Source organism: Canis aureus, chromosome 19 (assembly GCF_053574225.1).
Source record: "Canis aureus isolate CA01 chromosome 19, VMU_Caureus_v.1.0, whole genome shotgun sequence".
Taxonomy (NCBI): domain Eukaryota; kingdom Metazoa; phylum Chordata; class Mammalia; order Carnivora; family Canidae; genus Canis; species Canis aureus.
Genome location: NC_135629.1, coordinates 28,406,846 through 28,424,839, shown reverse-complemented (window position 1 = coordinate 28,424,839; position 17,994 = coordinate 28,406,846). Strand labels below are relative to the sequence as shown.

Genomic DNA, 17,994 nt, shown 5'->3' with positions numbered 1-17,994 from the left:
ATAGAGTTGAGAACATAGAAAATATGGCATAGTAGTTAGAAAAAGGATCACCATGGGTTAGGCAGCTCTTAGAAGAAAGGCATCTTCTGTAATCTTGCCCCCTGCTCCTAAAAAAAGAGTAAATAGATTTATGCTTCTCAAGACTTTGGAGAAACTCAAGTTACATCTTTTTTTTCTTTTTTAAAAGATATATTTATTTATTTTGGAAAGAATCTCAAGCAGATTCCCCTGCTAAATGTGGAGTCTGATGTGGGGCTCAATCCCAGGACCCCATGATCATGACCTGAGCCAAAACCAGGAGTCAGATGCTTAACTGACTGAGCCACCCAGGCACCCTTATATCTTTTTTATTTCTTTCTCTCCCATCTCAGTCATTTAAAAATTATCTTATTAAAAATTATATTTATTGACTATTTGTTACATATTAGGTGGTGAATGAATAAAAGCTGTCCAGTTTTATGTTTCTATTCTTAGAACATGCTCTTCAGTCTTCCCCTTAAACAATTTCTTTGGGCAGCCCTGGTGGCGCAGCGGTTTAGCGCCGCCTGCAGCCCAGGGCGTGATCCTGGAGACCCTGGATCGAGTCCCACATCAGGCTCTCTCTCTGTATGATGCCTGCTTCTCCCTCTGCCTGTGTCTCTGCCTCTCTCTCTCTGTCTCTATGAATAAATAAATAAAATATTAAACAAACAAACAAACAAAAAAAACAATTTCTTTGTCTTTGCAAAACAAAATTAAGTTGCTGTTTAGACAGTATGGTGTACTGGTAAGGGAACTAAATTACATCATAGGCCTCCATTCTAGTTCCAATTCCAAACCGTTTATTTACTGGGTAATCTTGAACAAATTATGACCTCTCTCAGTCTGTTTCCTTGATAGTAAAATGGGGATCATAACAACAGCTCTTTTGAGAATAGTATTCTTGTGAAGATAAAAAAGGACATATACAAACATACGATAGTTGTCTTTCTGCCCCCATTCTAAGAGAAGTTACTATTTTTAACTGCTTATTTTTAGTAACTGCCACTACCTTTTTTTTCCCTCTAAGAATAGAGTCTCCCTTAAAGCATTTTTAAGGTATGCAGGCTAGTAAATGAGGAATTCTTTTAAAGGTAAATGCTATCTTGGGGGCGATTTCATGGCACCCAAAATCTGATGACTTCCTTGGATACTTTGGAGATATGCCTGGAGTGTCCTGATGGAAAATGGAAACATAGCTTGACCTAATGAAATCCTATCAAGCACAGAGTTTAATCTGCTGCCAGTGTTGTTCCATCTCCAGTCTACTCTGAAGGAATCACTGTCAGCAGGCTGAATGGTTATCTCTAACATAACATCTTTATTGGCTGTCTATCCTGGTAATTTGTAGCTTCCTTTGAGTGATTTTGCATAGCTGTAAAGTGTTTAGGATGCAAAGAAATGAATTTTGGCTCTGGACAGACATGTTAAGCTAGATAGTGGCTTTTATTGGAAATAAGGCAGAAAAAGAACACTAAAATGGAAATCAGAGAAAATTTTTAAAAGGGCACTAGGAAGGAATTAGAAATATAGAGAAGAGACACATCTGGCTTATAAAGATTGGAGGAATGATTACTGAACGCTTACATTACTGAATAACATTTTGTGGGTGAATGAAACCGAAACTGTTTTAAAAAGGGAGAGGGAATGGATGTGATCCATGAATAACTTAGAGCCAGTAAAGATAATTATGAATAAATGTTTGAAACATGGCATAGAATTTCAACTGCTGACTTTCAGAGTTGCTTTATTATCTGATGTCTCAGACCATAGAAATGTTTGGCTTACTATCTCAGAGTATGAAAGTAAATAAAAGTTAAAACAATCTTCTTGCCACCCAACCTTGGTATATAGCTTGTGAGGATTATAGGAAGAAAAATGTATCAATAGTGAATTTTTCTTATGAAGTAAGCCTGCCTTGTGCTCTACACCCTAGCAGCATCTGCTTCATAGCTGTGTCATTACCTATATTTGCCGTTCTTTCTCTTGTGCTGCATGTCAAACTTGAAAACTGGCTTTCTAACTCTAATTTGTTAACCTTCACTCTCTTGATTCCTGAACTCCATGCTCCTCTCCAAATTAATTTTAATAGTAGCCACATTCTACTTGAAATATGTATGTGTGCATGTGTATGAAAATATGTGCATGATGGAACACATAATTCCCTTGTGCTTTTTAGGAGAATGGTTTAATTGAATTTTTGCTTTCTATTTGTAGTGTTATGAATTGCTTTTATAAATTGCTGAATAATAAAGGGTAGAGTGAGCTCTCCAAATAGTAATTCCATTCAGCGTGTGTGTGTGTGTGTCTGTGTGTATGTTTTAAATTTGTGATACTGACAGGTTTCACAGGAGCAGACTTTCTGAATAACCATTTCAAAAATTAAGTGAAAAGTCATTAGTGGCAAATTACACACAATAATTTTAAGCCCCAGGAGGCTGACTCTATGTACACATTGAATAGTCATTTGTTCTTACGTTATTGTAAATATAGCCAATTAAATTCACTGTAAAAAAAAAAACCACACAACTGAATTACATTTGTTGTAAAATTGGTAAAGTGCCTCTAATTTTAACACTTTGGCGTTTCAAAACACATAATAATTTTGGAACATCTGGCAACTAATGAGATTGTAGATTTCTGATTAGCTTTATCCATTGTTTCATCCTTTTTTTCCTTTTCTGTTTTTGTAGATCTGAACAGAATTAAGAAGAAAGAGCTTCCACAATCACAGCAGATGAAGATCCACTGGTAAATCGATTAGGATTTTTGGTCTGCCCTCCAAAGTAAAGGTAATTGGCTATCCCAACATAGCACAGACAAATAAATGCAATGCTTCTCGTTATAATAGAGTTTGACTTTTATAAAAGGATGATAGTTTTTAAAATTCAGGTTATCTGCGTAAGATCTTCAGTATAACCCTGAATATGAAGTTTCAATGAATTTAAGAGTACAATATAATTAGGTGTGTGTTTGTCAAAAGAAAAAGTGCTAAGTAACCATCCTCCACTTATCAACACTGTAGGAGGATTTTGGAGATAGGAACATTTCCTACCCTCCGTCCATATCTACCTTTTCCTAACAATTTGTCCAAAGGCATGCCCTTGTGTTTCTCTTCAGTTCTATTTTTCCTCACTCCTGTTTTCTCTGTCTGCAAGCAATGTAGAACCAGCTACTCAGAGTTGGGAAGGTCCTAAGCAAATTGTAAAATAAGCAGGAGTTCTTCAGCTACATGCTCTGGGCCTTGTGCCTTTGCCCAGACTGCCAGGCAGTGTGTGCTCATGAGCAGTCCTAGATCACTATTAATTGAGTTTCTTACTACATATTTGCAGTTGTGCATTTACTATTTGAGGAGGAGGGTGCTAAGTTTTACGTACTGTGAAAAAAGAAGGAAAAAAAATCCACCTTTCCATCTACTCCTGAAAGGAATAAGGAGCTTAAGTAGTTTAAGATGAGTTGCTGAGGGTTAAAACTGAACATGATTCAAAAAGTGAAGACCAAAGGTGTTTCAGCTTCTGAAATTGGTCAGCTTGTATATTTAGGCAAAAAATGCAGTGCTTTAATCAGGTTTAGGCAACTGTAGCAAAGATGGAAACATTTTGAACAACATGACCATGAATCTTCAAAGATAACATTTTGGAGCTTCAGGAAGGATGTAGCAGTTCTGTTTAGGTACTTAGAGCAAGTGACTGGATAGCTCTGGAGTCCCTACCTTTAAAAGGGGCCTTAGGGATCCCTGGGTGGCGCAGCGGTTTGGCGCCTGCCTTTGGCCCAGGGCGCGATCCTGGAGACCCGGGATCAAATCCCACATCGGGCTCCCGGTGCATGGAGCCTGCTTCTCCCTCTGCCTGTGTCTCTGCCTCTCTCTCTCTCTCTGTGACTATCATAAATAAATAAAAAATTTAAAAAAAATAATAAAAGGGGCCTTAAAATTTTCTGACCTAAAGCTGGAAGGCCAGCGATTCAGAAGTACCCTTCAGGGATCATTAAAGTCATCACAAAGGATGGCATTCATTGTGGAATGTCTGGAAAGTACCAGACAAGAAAGAAGCAGCGTTTTCCTAGATGGTAGTGAGCAACTGGTAGTGGTGGAGGTTGGGTTAGGGTGGGGAAGGTGGGGAGAAAACACATTTGACAGAAATGCTAAAGGATCTTTTTAATCTGTAGTTGTTTATTGAGCTTCTGCTATGAGCAGAGGGATTGTCCTTCAGGAAGACAAGAGACTAAGAGGTGGTTTTCACAGGCTACAATTATGACATCCTTTTTTGAATAACATTCAGATGGAAAGATTAATTTGATACCAGGAAGTCAATGACCAGGGTCAGGAAAGGAAGAAGTGTAACAAACTCAGTCTGTAGGAAGAAGTGTGACAGACTCAGGTCCAGACAGGTAGAGGAATGAAATGGGCCAGGTAGAATTGGAAGGAACTGTCAAAATCATGGACAGTTTTAAAGGGCAGCCTCTTTTCAGTGCCAGCAGATTATAGACCCAATACCCATTCAACAAATGGTTTTTGAGTGCCCACCTATGTCATGCTGTGCTCTCTGGGCATTGGGGATTAATTAGTAAATCAAAGGGATAAAAGTCCCTGCCATTGTGCCACCTACTTTTTCATGGAAAGAAGCAGATAATAGAAAGTCTAGTAAGTAAGTAAATATGTTATACTAGATGATGATAATTGGTTAGACAAAGCAGGTCAGGGTAATGAGAACCAGGTGTGCTGATGAGGGGTGGCACTGCAGTGTTGTTAAATTAGGGTGGTCTGGGTAGGCTCTTTGGGAAGGCGAGACCTGCGCATTCCGTGCAAAGGCCTAAAGCAGGAGCCTCCTGGGCTGTCCAAGAAGGGTGAGGGCTGGAGTTCGTGGGCAGGCAGAAAGGTGGGAAATCAAGTCAGGTTCAAGGCCATCCAGCGGGCCGTGGCTTTTATTCTGTGAGGAGTGGGAGGCCATTGGAAGGCTCTGAGTAGAGGAATGACTTGCTCTGACTTCTGTTTTAATAAAACTGCTGCGGCCATGCTATTGAGATAGGCTCTAGGGGGCAGGGATAAAAACCAGTTCAGCTGTGGTTAGTGTAATAATCCAGGCAAATTTTTAAGGGAACTGAACTCGATTTCAATTATTTTTCATGAGTTTTTCAATGTTAGCAACTAATTTAAGAAAACAGTTTGAATAAACCTAAATAAGTCCGTGGGGGCTCTGCCGTGTGCTGGAAGTTTGCTATGTCACCTATAGAAGTAGAGAAGTCATTCAGAAAAGAGGAGAACTTCGGACAGGCTGATTGATGGTGGTGGGGGGTTGGAGTTGATCTGAAACTCAGGTAAGGGCTTGACTTTGTTTAGCAGGTAAAACTGAAGGAAGGGAAAGATAATGGCATGCAACTGTTTGTGGTAGCTGAGAGGTGGCAACAACCCAAATGCTCATCGCTGATGAATGGATGAAGAAAGTGGGGTACATCCGCACACTGGGCTCTTTAGCCATAAAGAGGAATAAATTATAGATACGTGCTCCAGCATAGATGAATCTTGAAAACATTATGCTGAGAGAGACCAGACACAAAAGGCCACATATTGTGTGGTTTTAATTATGTGAAATATCCAATATAGGCAAATCTATTGAGACAAAAACAGATGTGGTTTCTAGGGGCTGAGGGAGGGATGGGAGATGGGGAGTGACTGACTGCTTAATGGGTGCAGGGTTTCCTTTTGGGGTGGTAAAAAAGCTCCAGAGCCACATAGTGATGATGTAGCACCCTGTGAATATACTAAATGCCACTCTATTATACACTTTAAAATGGTTAAAATTGTGAATTTTATGTTATGTGAATTTTACCTCAATTAAAAAAAAAAAAGAATGGCATGCAGAAAAACATTTGAGGCATGTATATTTTCGGTCCTGTTCAGCTCAAGAGGAGCCTTTGTAAGGGGGACTGATAGGTGATAAAGCTGGAAAAAGGGTGTTGGGCGAGGTAATGAAAGGTGTTGCCTGCTGAACCAAGGAGTTCAGAATCTCTTTTATTGGCAGCTGTAAAACATAGCTGCATATATTTCATGAGAAAGAATGAGACTGAAGAGAGCCTGGTGCTTTGGGAATCCCAGCAGTAGAATTTTGTGACAATCCTACAGAGGTCTCAAACAAAATTAATTTAGAGTTTCTCCTTGAAAATATAATATCCATATTATAGTTCCTGATCTTATAAAAGGTTGTTGTTAAAAAAATTAAGGTACCTATGTGAGGGGATGGAATGTGTCAGCTAACCTTTTTGTGGCAATCATTTTGCAATAAGTATGTCAAAATATGTACATCTTAAACTTACATAATGTTATGTTAATTATATTCTAATAAAACTGGAATGATCGAAACATTATATAAATATGTATGTTAATAAAAAGTCCCTTTAATTACATTCTTTCCTTCCTTGTTCCCCATAAGTCCAGAGTTATCTAGACTGTTTTCTATGTATAGACTTGTCATCCTCATCATTATTACTGTTACACAAAAATAAGCACATATTGTGGACAGTATTTTGTATATTGCTTTTAAAAAATTTTACAACTGTCTTTCCATTTCTTTTGGACTGCTACATTATATGCTATACTTTGATTTGTAAAAACAAAAAATGAAAAGCAAATGCTATTTATATTATAAAAAGGATGAGGTATCACAAAATATAAAATAGCTAACACTTAATGAGTTAAGTGTTACAGTTATGTGACAAGTGCTGTTCTAAGCATATTACATAAAACTGACTCCTTATAACACTTGATAAGGTAGGATACTGTTATGATACTGCAGAGAGGAAATGTAGATACTGTTACAATCCTCCTTTTACAGAGGAGCTAACTGAGGCAGAGACAAAACCTGTCCTGTTAAGGTCCAGAATTAGGCAGTGGCAGAGATGGGCTCCAGGACAAGTTTTAGCTCCCACTGATGGTTGTGCTGAGGGAACCTGTGGCCAATGATGTGAGATCATAGAGATTTCTCAGCAGTCAATCTGGAATTTTGTGTGAAATTTTCCAAGTTTAATGCTGGCTTTTTTTTTTTTTTTTTAAATATTTTTAAAAAGACTATTTGAGAGAGAGAGTGTGTGTGTGTTCGCGAGAGAACATGAGCAGGGGAAGGGACTGAGGTAGAGGGAAAAGCAGACTCCCTGCTGAGCAAGGACTTGATCCCAGGATCCAGTGATCATGATGTAAGCTGAAGGCAGACACTTAACTGAGCCAACCAGGCGTTCCCCCCCCCCCACAAAAAAAAAATCTTATTGAAATATGAATCAAATACCACAGATTTACCCATTTAATAGTTTTTAATATATTCATAATGTTATATAACTGCCACCTTTCTAGGTCTAAATATTTTCATCACTCCCAAAGGAGAACCCTGTTTCCATTAAGTAGTACTACTCAGGACCCTTTGGTCCTGAGAGCCACTCATTTGTTTTCTGTTTCTACAGATTTGCCTATTGTGAATATTTTATATAAATGGAATCATATTATATGTGGCCTTTTCATCTGGCTTCTTTTACTTAGCTTGGTTTTGAGACACATCCATGTTGTAGGGTATCAGTACTTTACTCCTTTTAATTGCTGAATAATAGTCCATTGTGTGGATGTGTACAATTTTATTTGTCAGTTGATGGGCACTTGGATTGCTTCTATCTTTTTGCTGTTGTAAGTAAAGCTGTTATGAACATTGATGGACAAATCTCTGAGTCCCTGCTTTAGATCTTTTGAGTATACCTAGAAGTAGAATTATAGAATCTTATTGTAAGTCTGAGGCACTGTCAGACTGTTTTCAATGTGGATTGTACCATTTTACGGTCCTACCAGCAATGTACAGGAATTCCAATTTTCCCATATCTTTGCCAAGGCTTGTTATTTTCTGTTTTGTTTTGATAATCAACATCCTAATGATTGGGAATTGGTATCACATTGTGGATTTTATATGTATTTCTCTAATGATAAATGATATTGGATATCTTTTCATTTGTTTGTTGGTTATTTATGTTATCTTTTTGGACAAATGTCTGTTGAGATTCTTCACCAATTTTAAAAATTGAATTATTTGCTCCCCTTCCTTTTTTTCTTGAGTTGCAAGAGTTCTTTTTTTTTTTTTTTAAGATTTTATTTATTTATTCATGAGAGACAGAGAGAATGTGTGTGAGAGAGAGAGAGAGAGAGAGAGAGAGGCAGAGACACAGGCAGAGGGAGAAGCAGGCTCCATGCAGGGAGCCTGACATAGGACTCAATCCCGGGTCTCCAGGATCATGCCCTGGGCCAAAGGCAGCGCTAAACTGCTGAGCCACCCAGGCTGCCCAAGAGTTCTTTATATATTCTGGGTACAAGTCTCGTATTAGATAAGTGATTTGCAAAAACTTTTTCCCTGTGGGTTATCTTTTTACCTTCTTGAAGGTGTTCTTTGAAGCACAAAGATTTAATGGTTTGGGTGAAGCCCAATTTACTTATTTGGCTCTGTTTTTAAGAAATACCTGATAAGTCAGATTCTAGCTTACTAACCACTTACATGTGATTGGTGCTCTGTTTCCAGTCCTCACAGAAACCATGTGGAAATATCCCGATGTTTTGTGAAAATACCTGTTTTCTAAAGTGGAGAGAGGCAGGAGGCTCTGGAAAGTAGGAAAGGTAGATTTCTCACCAGTAGCAATTTTGTTTTTTTCTGCTCCTGGAGTTCCTTTACTTAGAGCAGTTTGGTGGGGAGGAGGCTGTGGTAGAAAGTGGAGAAGAGTCCTGCGGGTTTTATATTGATCAAAAGAAGGGTTAAAATAGGTTAAATAGATTAAAATGTCAGAAACTTTGCCTTCTTTCATAGATTGTGGCATTTAATATCAAAATGGCCTTAGAGATGCAGTAGTTGTGTGTTTCTAGGAAGAATGGTTTAGGAACCATTACATCTAGAAAGTCATCTGGGTTAAGGTCTCCCCTTCTATATGAGAGAATATGTTAGGATTAAAACATATTGTTGAAAACAGAAAACTATATTCATTCCTTTACATGTTTAGTGAAAAATAGTTAATCTGCATGCCATTTATGTCCACCAAGAAAAGGAATGTTTTATTTTGGAGGTAGACAGGGGATGAAAGTCTTTGTGGAGCAGTCCTTTGGGAAGCAATACAGACCCAAATGGCTATGGGTTCAGGGTGCATACAAAGAATGGGGAAAAGTCAGGGGGGGTGGTATTTGTGGGATCTAGGGCTCTGCTCAGAGCTGGAACTTTGCTGAGGAGAGGGGAAAGAAAGAGTTGTTGTACTTTCCTTCTTGTACTAACACACCTGCTCTGTTAGCCTTAGAGTTCAGCCTCAAGGCATTTTGCTGCCTAGCTTTGGGAACCAGTCACCACACATCTGCAGTCTGTGGGTAGGTAGGGTCTGAGCTCCCATGACACCCTTATGTTGGGAATGCAGACATTTGATCCCTGGGAAGACCATGCATAGATTTCATTGCCACCTTGATTTCAGAGCATGTACTCTGAACCCCCTAGTCCATGAAGTCCTGTGATTTGGAGATGGAGAGGAGTTCTCATTTGCTTAGTGTGAGGGATCAGGAAAGATTTTGTTAAAGAAATGGGAGTTTGAGTAGGGACTTGATTGAATAGTAGGATTTAAGCCAAGGGAGGCAAAGTAATATAAATAGGACCTCTCTGAACAAAGCTTGGGTGCTGGAGCATGTTTGAAGCTATAGATTGATCATTTTGGCTGGACTGTAGAGTACCTGTTGGAGGGAACACTGTAGACATGGTGAGATGCAACCAACTTTAGAGGACCTTGAGTGCTAGAAGTTTTGATTGAATTTTGTTGTTGGTGGGGAGCCCCTGAAACTGTCAGAGCGAGGACTGACATAACTAAAGCATTTCTTCATTCTGCAAGACTGACCTGATAGTATAGCATGAATAGATGAAAATTGGGGCTTTCTGTATGACAGACACAGTATTAATAAGAATCGCTAACGCTAACAGGGTGCTTTTGCACTATGAGATTTCCTAATAGTCCTCATAAGGTGGATACTCCTGTTTTACAGATTTTATAGATGAGGGAACAGGTACAGAGAGGTTAAATAGCTTACCCAGAGTTACACAGCTAGTAAGAGGTAGCACAGGGATTTAGTTAACCTGGGCATATCAGCTCTAGAACTCATGTTCTTAACTGCTGGGCCTGTAATGTGGTGGTATTTACAGTCACTTCAGTGAAAACTGTATCAGTACAAAGAAGACTTAGGAAACTATTTTTATTTTTTTATTTTTTTATTTTTTAAAGATTTTATTTATTTATTCATAGAGACACAGCTAGAGAGAGAGAGGCAGAGACACAGGCAGAGGGAGAAGCAGGCACCACGCAGGGAGCCCGACATGGGACTCCATCCCGGGTCTCTAGGATCACACCCCGGGCTGCAGGCGGCGCTAAACCGCTGCGCCACTGGGGCTGCCCAGGAAACTATTTTTAAAAGTTTGTTTAATCTTTGCATTTTATTGCATCTGAAGCAGTGCACTAGAGCTTTAACTATATAGTCAGCCTCTTTTTATAGCTAAATGCTGGTCTGACTTTTCATTTTTTTTCCCATAACTTTTTATTCTTTTCTTTCTCTCTCTCTTTTTAAAACCATTTAAAGGCTCTAAATGAAGATTTTTCAATCAAGTTTAAAATTACAGGCCAGTATTAAATCCCTAGAAACAGTTGGTCTTTAGTCAGTTTAAAGTTAAGACTTACTGTTTTTTTTTTTTTTTGTGTGTGTGTGTGTGTGTGTGTGTGTGTGTGTTTTAAAGATTTTATTTATTATAAGTGAGAGACAGCACAAGCAGGGGCAGAGGGAGAGGGAGGAACAGACTCCCTGATGAGCAGAGAGTCTGACATGGGGCTGATCTCAGGACCGGGGACCACGACCTGAACTGAAGGCAGATACTTAACTTACTGAGCCACCCAGGTGCCCCTATTATTTTGTATGTATGTATGTATTTATTTATTTATTTTTATATAAATTGGGTTATGTCTTTTTTTAAAAGATAGATTTATTTATTTATTTATTTATTTATTTATTTATTTATTTATTTATTTATGATAGACATAGAGAGAAGAGAGAGAGAGGCAGAGACACAGGAGGAGGGAGAAGCAGGCTCCAAGCCGGGAGCCCAACATGGGACTCGATCCTGGGACTCCAGGATCGTGCCCCGGGCCAAAGGCAGGTGCTAAATCGCTGAGCCACCCAGGGATCCCCTATTTTGTATTTTTAAATCGTTTCTTCCTCCAAACAGTTTGCTATTACTGGTGAATGTTTCTTTGGGAGAACTTGTCTGTAACTTATGCATATGATTAAGAAAACAAAAACATTCAAAATTTTGAACTTTTTAGCAATGGACACAGCTTGTAGAATGAATATGTGTACAGGTTAAATCTTTAAAAAGTGTATTACCTTCCTCTTTAAGTTTCCAAACCTTTGTGGCTATCCTTATTATTTCTGATTTTGTACTTAATTGTCAGTAATGCCAGACACTGAGCTGAATTCAATTTCTTCCTTCCACTATTCTCCCCCTGCTGGAATAGAAGTATTCATGACAGGCTCTAAGTATTTCACTAGAGGGAGCATGGTTAAAGGGTCCTTGCCTGCCAGCCCCACATGCAGAAGAGAGCAGAGCCCTGGCTTTAGAGAAGAAAGAGGGAGAGAGAGAGGTGTGGTCAGAGGAGGGAGAGAGGAAATGAATAAAGGCTCAGCCAATTTTAGGAGAAATAGACCAAAGCCAACATATTTCTAATTCAGGGGATCTGAGTTTCTTGTTACTCAAATAACTGCAGTCCTTTGGGGTTGATAATGGAGAATCTCTGTTACCAACCCTGTAATTTGCACAGATAAATATACTGTAGTTACTGGTTTTCAAGTTTATTAAAATGTTGTAGTGGGACCAGTGGGCTTTTTGTTTTGTTTTGTTTTCCAAATACAGAGTCTGGTTGTGTAGGGTCTTACATCTTAGAAATTTTGGACAGTTTCAGCCATTTTACGTTAAACTGAATTTAAAGACTGGAAAAGATCAACTTTTTTTTTTTTTTTTGTTCACTTATTGATGCCTTTGGCCTTTGAACAAAGCATTTTACAAGTGAATCTGCTGTGCAAAGAATACTTTTTGTAAAGAGAGACCTTGTTACCCTTGGCACCTACTGGGAACATCCCTAAATTTGGATGGTGAAGTAAGGCCATATTTTAAATGCATCCCTGGAAGGGATGAAATGCTCAGAATTTGGCAGCCTTTCACTTCTGACGGCCTAGTTCTTAAGCCACATACAGTCTAATTGGTGGTGACAGCGTTTTGCATACGAGCATCCTGATGAATTAAATTTTTCCCCCTACTTCTTACTCTCATGTCTTCAGCAAAATTGCTATGTTGTGTTTACCTTGTGCTATCAGAGTGCCAGGTATGTGTTAGGCAATCAGGAAGTGTCCTCATTACTCAAACCTTATGAAACATATCATTTATCTGTGCAGATGGATATTGAAGATCCGCAGAGCTGTAAGACATCATCAGTACACTGGCAGGAATACTGATTGATAGCATACAAGGGACACTACTGTATTAAAATAATTATATGAAATGAATGCAAATTGTATTGGTAATTTTCTTTTTATGTTTTTGGAATATAGAGGAGGGGTATTTAGGTAGGAAGTCTTCAGGTTTGTTTTTTTGTTTTGTTTTTTTATTATGACCTGGTAGGGAAAATATTTGTTTCTGCTGTACTCTTTTTTTTATAGACTGTGCCCTGTTGATGAGGAGTACTTGGAAAATGTTGCCCAAATTTGCATATCAGAACAGTGTATGTTCTCAGCTTACCAGTTTTGAGTTTTGTTGGGGACTCAGTTGAACTATTGGGAAACCCAGACCAACCATGGATATCAGAATCTGGAAGGATTTAGAACTAACTTATGGGTGAAGAAAGTGTAGTAAAACGTATTGGCTGCAGCAGAATAGAATTGGTGGGGAGATGCCAGGAGTTGCCTGTTATTCTTTTGGTTCCCACATCTTCAACTTTAAATAAATTTCACAGATAAGAATTGATCTGGATTGCTTAGTTTGATATAAGACACTTAGGTATAATATTTATTTTGTGTTATGCTTTGTACCAAGTGCTTCCTATGGATCTTTTCCTCAGAAGAAGCCTGGCTTTATTTCCATTTTACATATTAGGAAACTGAAGTGCAGATAGGTTATGTCATTTGTTCTGGTTACACAGCTTGTAAGTGGAAGAGCCAGTATATGGATCCAGAAAGAATTCATAGCACCTAGCTTCCAGAGCCCTCCTTCACTGTTCTTATTTGTAAGTTGCAAGTAATACAACTTCTACCTTATACAATCTTGAATACTAATTGAGATAATGCAATAAGGTACCTCTGGGAGTGCTTGGCATCTAGTAGGTACTCAATAACTGATAGTTGTTATTAGTAACAGTTTCTCTTTTTTTTTTTTTTAGTAATAGTTTCCTTAATAACTATTGTAATGCTAAGAGGATACTTAGTATTTTACAGTTAATGCCCTGTTGTGTTTTCTTTATTAAACCACTCAAAAAAAAAAAGTATTGAGCATCACTAAAGACAGAAGTTGAAGTATTATGAAGTGCCATATTGAGCCCATTGGCTAGAGGTTATATTAATGAATCTTGAAGGATTTTCACATGTAAAAAGAGGGAAATCAAGCAGTGTCTTGGGGAAGTGAGTCTGTACTTCATGTTTGCCATTCTTCCCCTTATTTTCGTTCTCACAGTGTTCTCTCAGAGATCAGAAGGGCTGTACTCAACAGGCAAGCTCCCTTTTGTGTCTATATAGCTGGGTTGCTCTAAGTTGTTTTTGTAATGGCAGTTCCAAGTGACATTAAAATTCAAATTTTCATTTATCTTAAATATTGAATTACAAAATTCAAAGTAATAAACTGCACTTTAATCTAGGAAAACAGAGAAATTGGACATTTTAATGTAATTTTACAAACTTTTCAGTGATTTGAGATGAATGAAAAATTCAAAGTGTACTGGGGACTTCTCTTCCAATATTGGAGGCCTATCTTAAGAGTCAGAAACCCTTGGGACGCCTGGGTAGCTTAACGGTTGAGTGTCTGCCTTTGGCTCAGGGCATGATCCTGGAGTCTCAGGATCAAGTCCCACATTGGGCTTCCTGCGTGGAGCCTGCTTCTCCCTCTGCCTGTGTCTCTGCCTCTCTCTCTCTCTCTGTGTCTCTCATGAATAAATAAATAAAACCATAAAAAAAAAAAGAGGAGCCCTGTTAATATCAAAGGACTTCTGTATTTTGCCCATTTGTTTTTCTCAGTGACAACTCATGTAGGAAGTCAAAGCCTTAGAAATGATTTTTTATCCTTTCAGTAATTTCCACCATTTTTGGTTGCTTTGTTTTTATTGCTTTAAAAAAATATTTTATTTTATTATTTATTTATTTATTTTTAAAGATTCTATCTATCCATTCATGACAGACACACAGAGAGGCAGAGACACAGGCAGAGGGAGAAGCAGGCTCCATGCAGGGAGCCCAACGTGGGACTCTATCCCGGGTCTCCAGGATCAGGCCCTGGACTGAAGGCAGCGCTAAACTGCTGGGCCACCAGGACTGCCCAAGATTTTATTTTTATTGATAGAAGAGTGTGTGACTGCAGGCAGAGGGAGAGGAAGAAACTCAAGTTGACTCCACATTTAACACATAGTCCCACTCGGGCTGGATCCCAGGACCCTTGAGACCACGACATGAGCGGAAATCAAGAGTCGGACACTCAATGAACTGAGCCACCCAGACACCCCTGTTTTTACTACTACTTAGTTAAGGACAGGAAGCATGCATAATTTCACTTTTTGGAATTTATATTTGCATGCAATCCAGGAAAAATTTTACACAGTTATTTCTAAATCTTTTTAAAAATAAATGTGTGTGTGTGTATGTGTGTATTTTTAAATCTTGTAAAATTTCAACTTAAACCCTTTCTTATGGGAGCCCTGCATTAAGTTTAGGTTGCAATAACATCTCCTTCTTAATTTTTACTTTGACTTAAATATTTTTGTTTCTGCAAGTTGGACTTTGTTTATTTAGCAGAGAAGTTGGCCACTTCTATCATGCCAGATGTTCGAGATAAAAAACATGAAACCCTCTTCCTCTCCACCTAGAGAAAGCACCTGTAAGCAAACAATTATGACACATGTGCCACAAGAGTGCTGATATTATTGCCATGTGAAACATGATTAAAATCCTTGTTTCTGGGCAGCCCAGGTGGCTCAGCGGTTTAGCGCGGCCTTCAGCGCATGGCCGGATCCTGGAGACCTAGGATCAAGTCCCATGTTGGGCTCCCTGCATGGAGCCTGCTTCTCCCTCTGCCTGTGTTTCTGCCTCTCTCTCTCCCTCTCTGTATGTCTGTCATGAATAAATAAATAAAATCTTAAAAAAAAAAATCCTTGTTTCTGTGTCAGGCTTCAGATTCTCATGTCAGTTTGAAACAACACGGTACTTCTTGAAGGTGGTTGGTGTGGTCTGCCTCTGTTTCAAGTACTTCACATACTTCAGTTCATTAAGTAGCCTGTTATTTTGCTATCTTTACCTATCACTTAAGCAAAAGCTTTGCATCCTGTGTGTGTGTATGTATTGGGAAGGGGGGCTAAATTTTGTGGACAAGTGTTTAGTACAAAATGTGACAAAACACTATCTTATAAACACATTTTCTAGGAATGCTGTATATTCCCTAAGCCCTGGGTTCGCGCCCTGTCCAAGCAAAGGCAACCATAAAGAGGGAGGGACTAAGAACTTGAATTAAAAAGGAGTCCGATTAAAAAAAAAAAAAAAAAGTCCGATTTTAAAATGTCAAGATTGTTGTTGCTGTTTCCCGGGGCGAACAAATCACTTCTAGAAGCAGTGGAAGGGCAAGTAGAGAAATTTCGGGTCGTGTCTCCAAAATTCGCCTCCGCCTCTCTCCATCTTACACAGATTTCATGGTCTCTTTGCTAGACGAGAAGTTCAAGTTCCCAGGGCGCACGCTGTGACCTCTAGTGGTGGGCCTCGGGCGAACACCGGGCTTCGGGCTGACACCTGGGCCGGCACCTGGGCCGCGTTTCCTCGCCGGCCGGTGGTTTCCTACGTTAGGCGGCGGCTTGGCCATTCATGCTCTTGACAGCTGCGCGGCCGCCCGCGAGCGGGGAGCGGGGAGCGGGGAGCGCGGAGCCGAGAGCCGAGCGCTCCCGGCCCCGGCCCCTGCGCCCCCTGCGCCCCCTGCGCCCCCGGCCCCTGCGGCCCCGGCCCGAACCCGAACCCGAACCCGAGCCCCGGGGCGGGAGGGCCCGACGGCGACTGCGCTCGGCGGGGCCCGGGGCCCGCGGCCCGCCGGCCGGCTGCTCCATAGGCGGCTGCGTTTCCGACTTGGCCCTGGCTCCGCTCCGGGGGCTTGACGTGCAAACTTCGCCGGAGCGAGCAGAGGGAGGGACCGGCGAGGGGGAGGAGGCGGCGGGAGGCGCCTCTGCTTAAGGGAGCCGGCCGGGCGCCGCCGCTCGGACGGACGCGCGGACGGAAGGAAGGAGCGGGGCCGCCGGCCCGGCCCGGGGATGCGAGCGGCCTCAGGGTGGGCAGCCGAGGGCCGGGGAGCGTCCGCGGCCTTCGCGGCGCGGGCAGCCGTGGCGGGGGCAGCGCGGGGCGCCGGCCTGCGTGCGGCTCTCGGCGGCAGGGGCGGGCGGGGGACCCTGCGCCGCGGTGGCGGGCGGGCGGGCGGGCGGCCGGCGGCCCGTCCCCTCCCCCGAGGGCCGCGGGAGTCGAAAGCGAAAGCGAGCCGGGCCGCGGACTTTGCGCCCGGGGCGGGGGGTGGCCCGGAGGGGGCGGGCTGCGAGGGCTGGGAGGGCCGGGCGGCCGGGGGGCGCTGTCAGCGCGCCCCACCCGGCCTGCGGGCCGCGCACGCCGCCGGAACTCCCCGGCGCCTCCTTAAAAGCGGCCCCCGCGCGACTCTTTTCCCCCTTTTTTGTTACATTGTAGGAGCGGAAAGAATGTCGGAGCGGGCCGTGGATGACGTCAGGGGGGAGCCGCGCCGAGCGGCGGCGGCAGCGGGCGGAGCAGCGGCGGCGGCCGCCCGGCAGCAGCAGCAGCAGCAGCAGCAGCCGCCTTCCCAGCCCCAGCGGCAGCCGCCGCCGCCGCCGCCGCCGCCGCCGCGGCGCCTCCGGCCGGAGGACGGCGGCCCCGGCGCCGCCTCCACCTCGGCCGCCGCCGCAATGGCGACCGTCGGGGAGCGCAGGCCCCTGCCCAGCCCAGAAGCGATGCTGGGACAGTCGTGGAATCTGTGGGTCGAGGCTTCCAAACTTCCCGGGAAGGACGGTGAGTGTCCGCGCGCGCCCCCTCCCCAGGTCCCCCGTGCCCCCGCTGCGACCCGCCCCCTCCCCCGGGGTCAGGGATGCTGCCGCCCGGTTGGGGTGCGCGGAGGTGCCCGCACCTACTCCGTGCGTGCGTGCGCGTGCGTCACACTCCGGCACTGACCTGCCTCTCCCTCCCCCTGTGTGTGTGTGTCTCCTAGGGACGGAATTGGACGAAAGTTTCAAGGAGTTTGGGAAAAACCGCGAAGTCATGGGGCTCTGTCGCGAAGGTGAGTCCAGCCCCCCTTTGGAGTTCCTGCAAAACCTTGAGGAACTTTACTAGCCGGCCTCACCAGGGTGGGGGATTTCTGTCCCACCTTACCCGCCCCGCACCCTCGCGAGGATGCTGCTGTCCGAGGAGGAAGAGGGGGAGAGCGGAACGTTTGGAAAATCTGGTTTCCAGGGCTTCCTGTAATGGGGAGCGTCCCGGAACCCTTCTGTCGAGGCCTGGCGTGGTGCAGCCTGAGCCGCCTTGCTCAATGATAAGCTTTGGGGACGGGCGGTGAGTTTAACCCAAATCCCTTCTGGTCTGACCCTCTTCCTGAGAAACACAAGTGGAGAAAGTAATTCTCAAGCTTTGGAAAGCGTGTCCACGAATGCTTTCGGGGTCTC

The 17,994-nt window shown here is 42.6% G+C and overlaps 1 protein-coding gene across 7 annotated transcripts in view; it reads left to right on the top strand.

Annotated features, from left to right (window-relative positions):
• The window catches only part of ATXN7 (ataxin 7), a 139,717-nt gene that overhangs the window by 30,318 nt on the left and 91,405 nt on the right, over positions 1-17,994 (top strand). For 3 of the 7 annotated variants that reach the window (XM_077858217.1, XM_077858211.1, XM_077858215.1), the window contains exons 2-4: positions 2,712-2,810; positions 17,012-17,347; positions 17,544-17,612. In XM_077858217.1, the coding sequence (XP_077714343.1) occupies positions 17,023-17,347; positions 17,544-17,612 (394 nt within the window). In that variant the 5' untranslated portion in view covers positions 2,712-2,810; positions 17,012-17,022. Of the gene's footprint in view, positions 1-819; positions 1,113-1,146; positions 1,359-2,711; positions 2,811-16,468; positions 16,608-17,011; positions 17,348-17,543; positions 17,613-17,994 lie in introns of those variants that run through there. The other 4 variants (XM_077858214.1, XM_077858213.1, XM_077858212.1 and 1 more) reach the window with 4 other exon arrangements.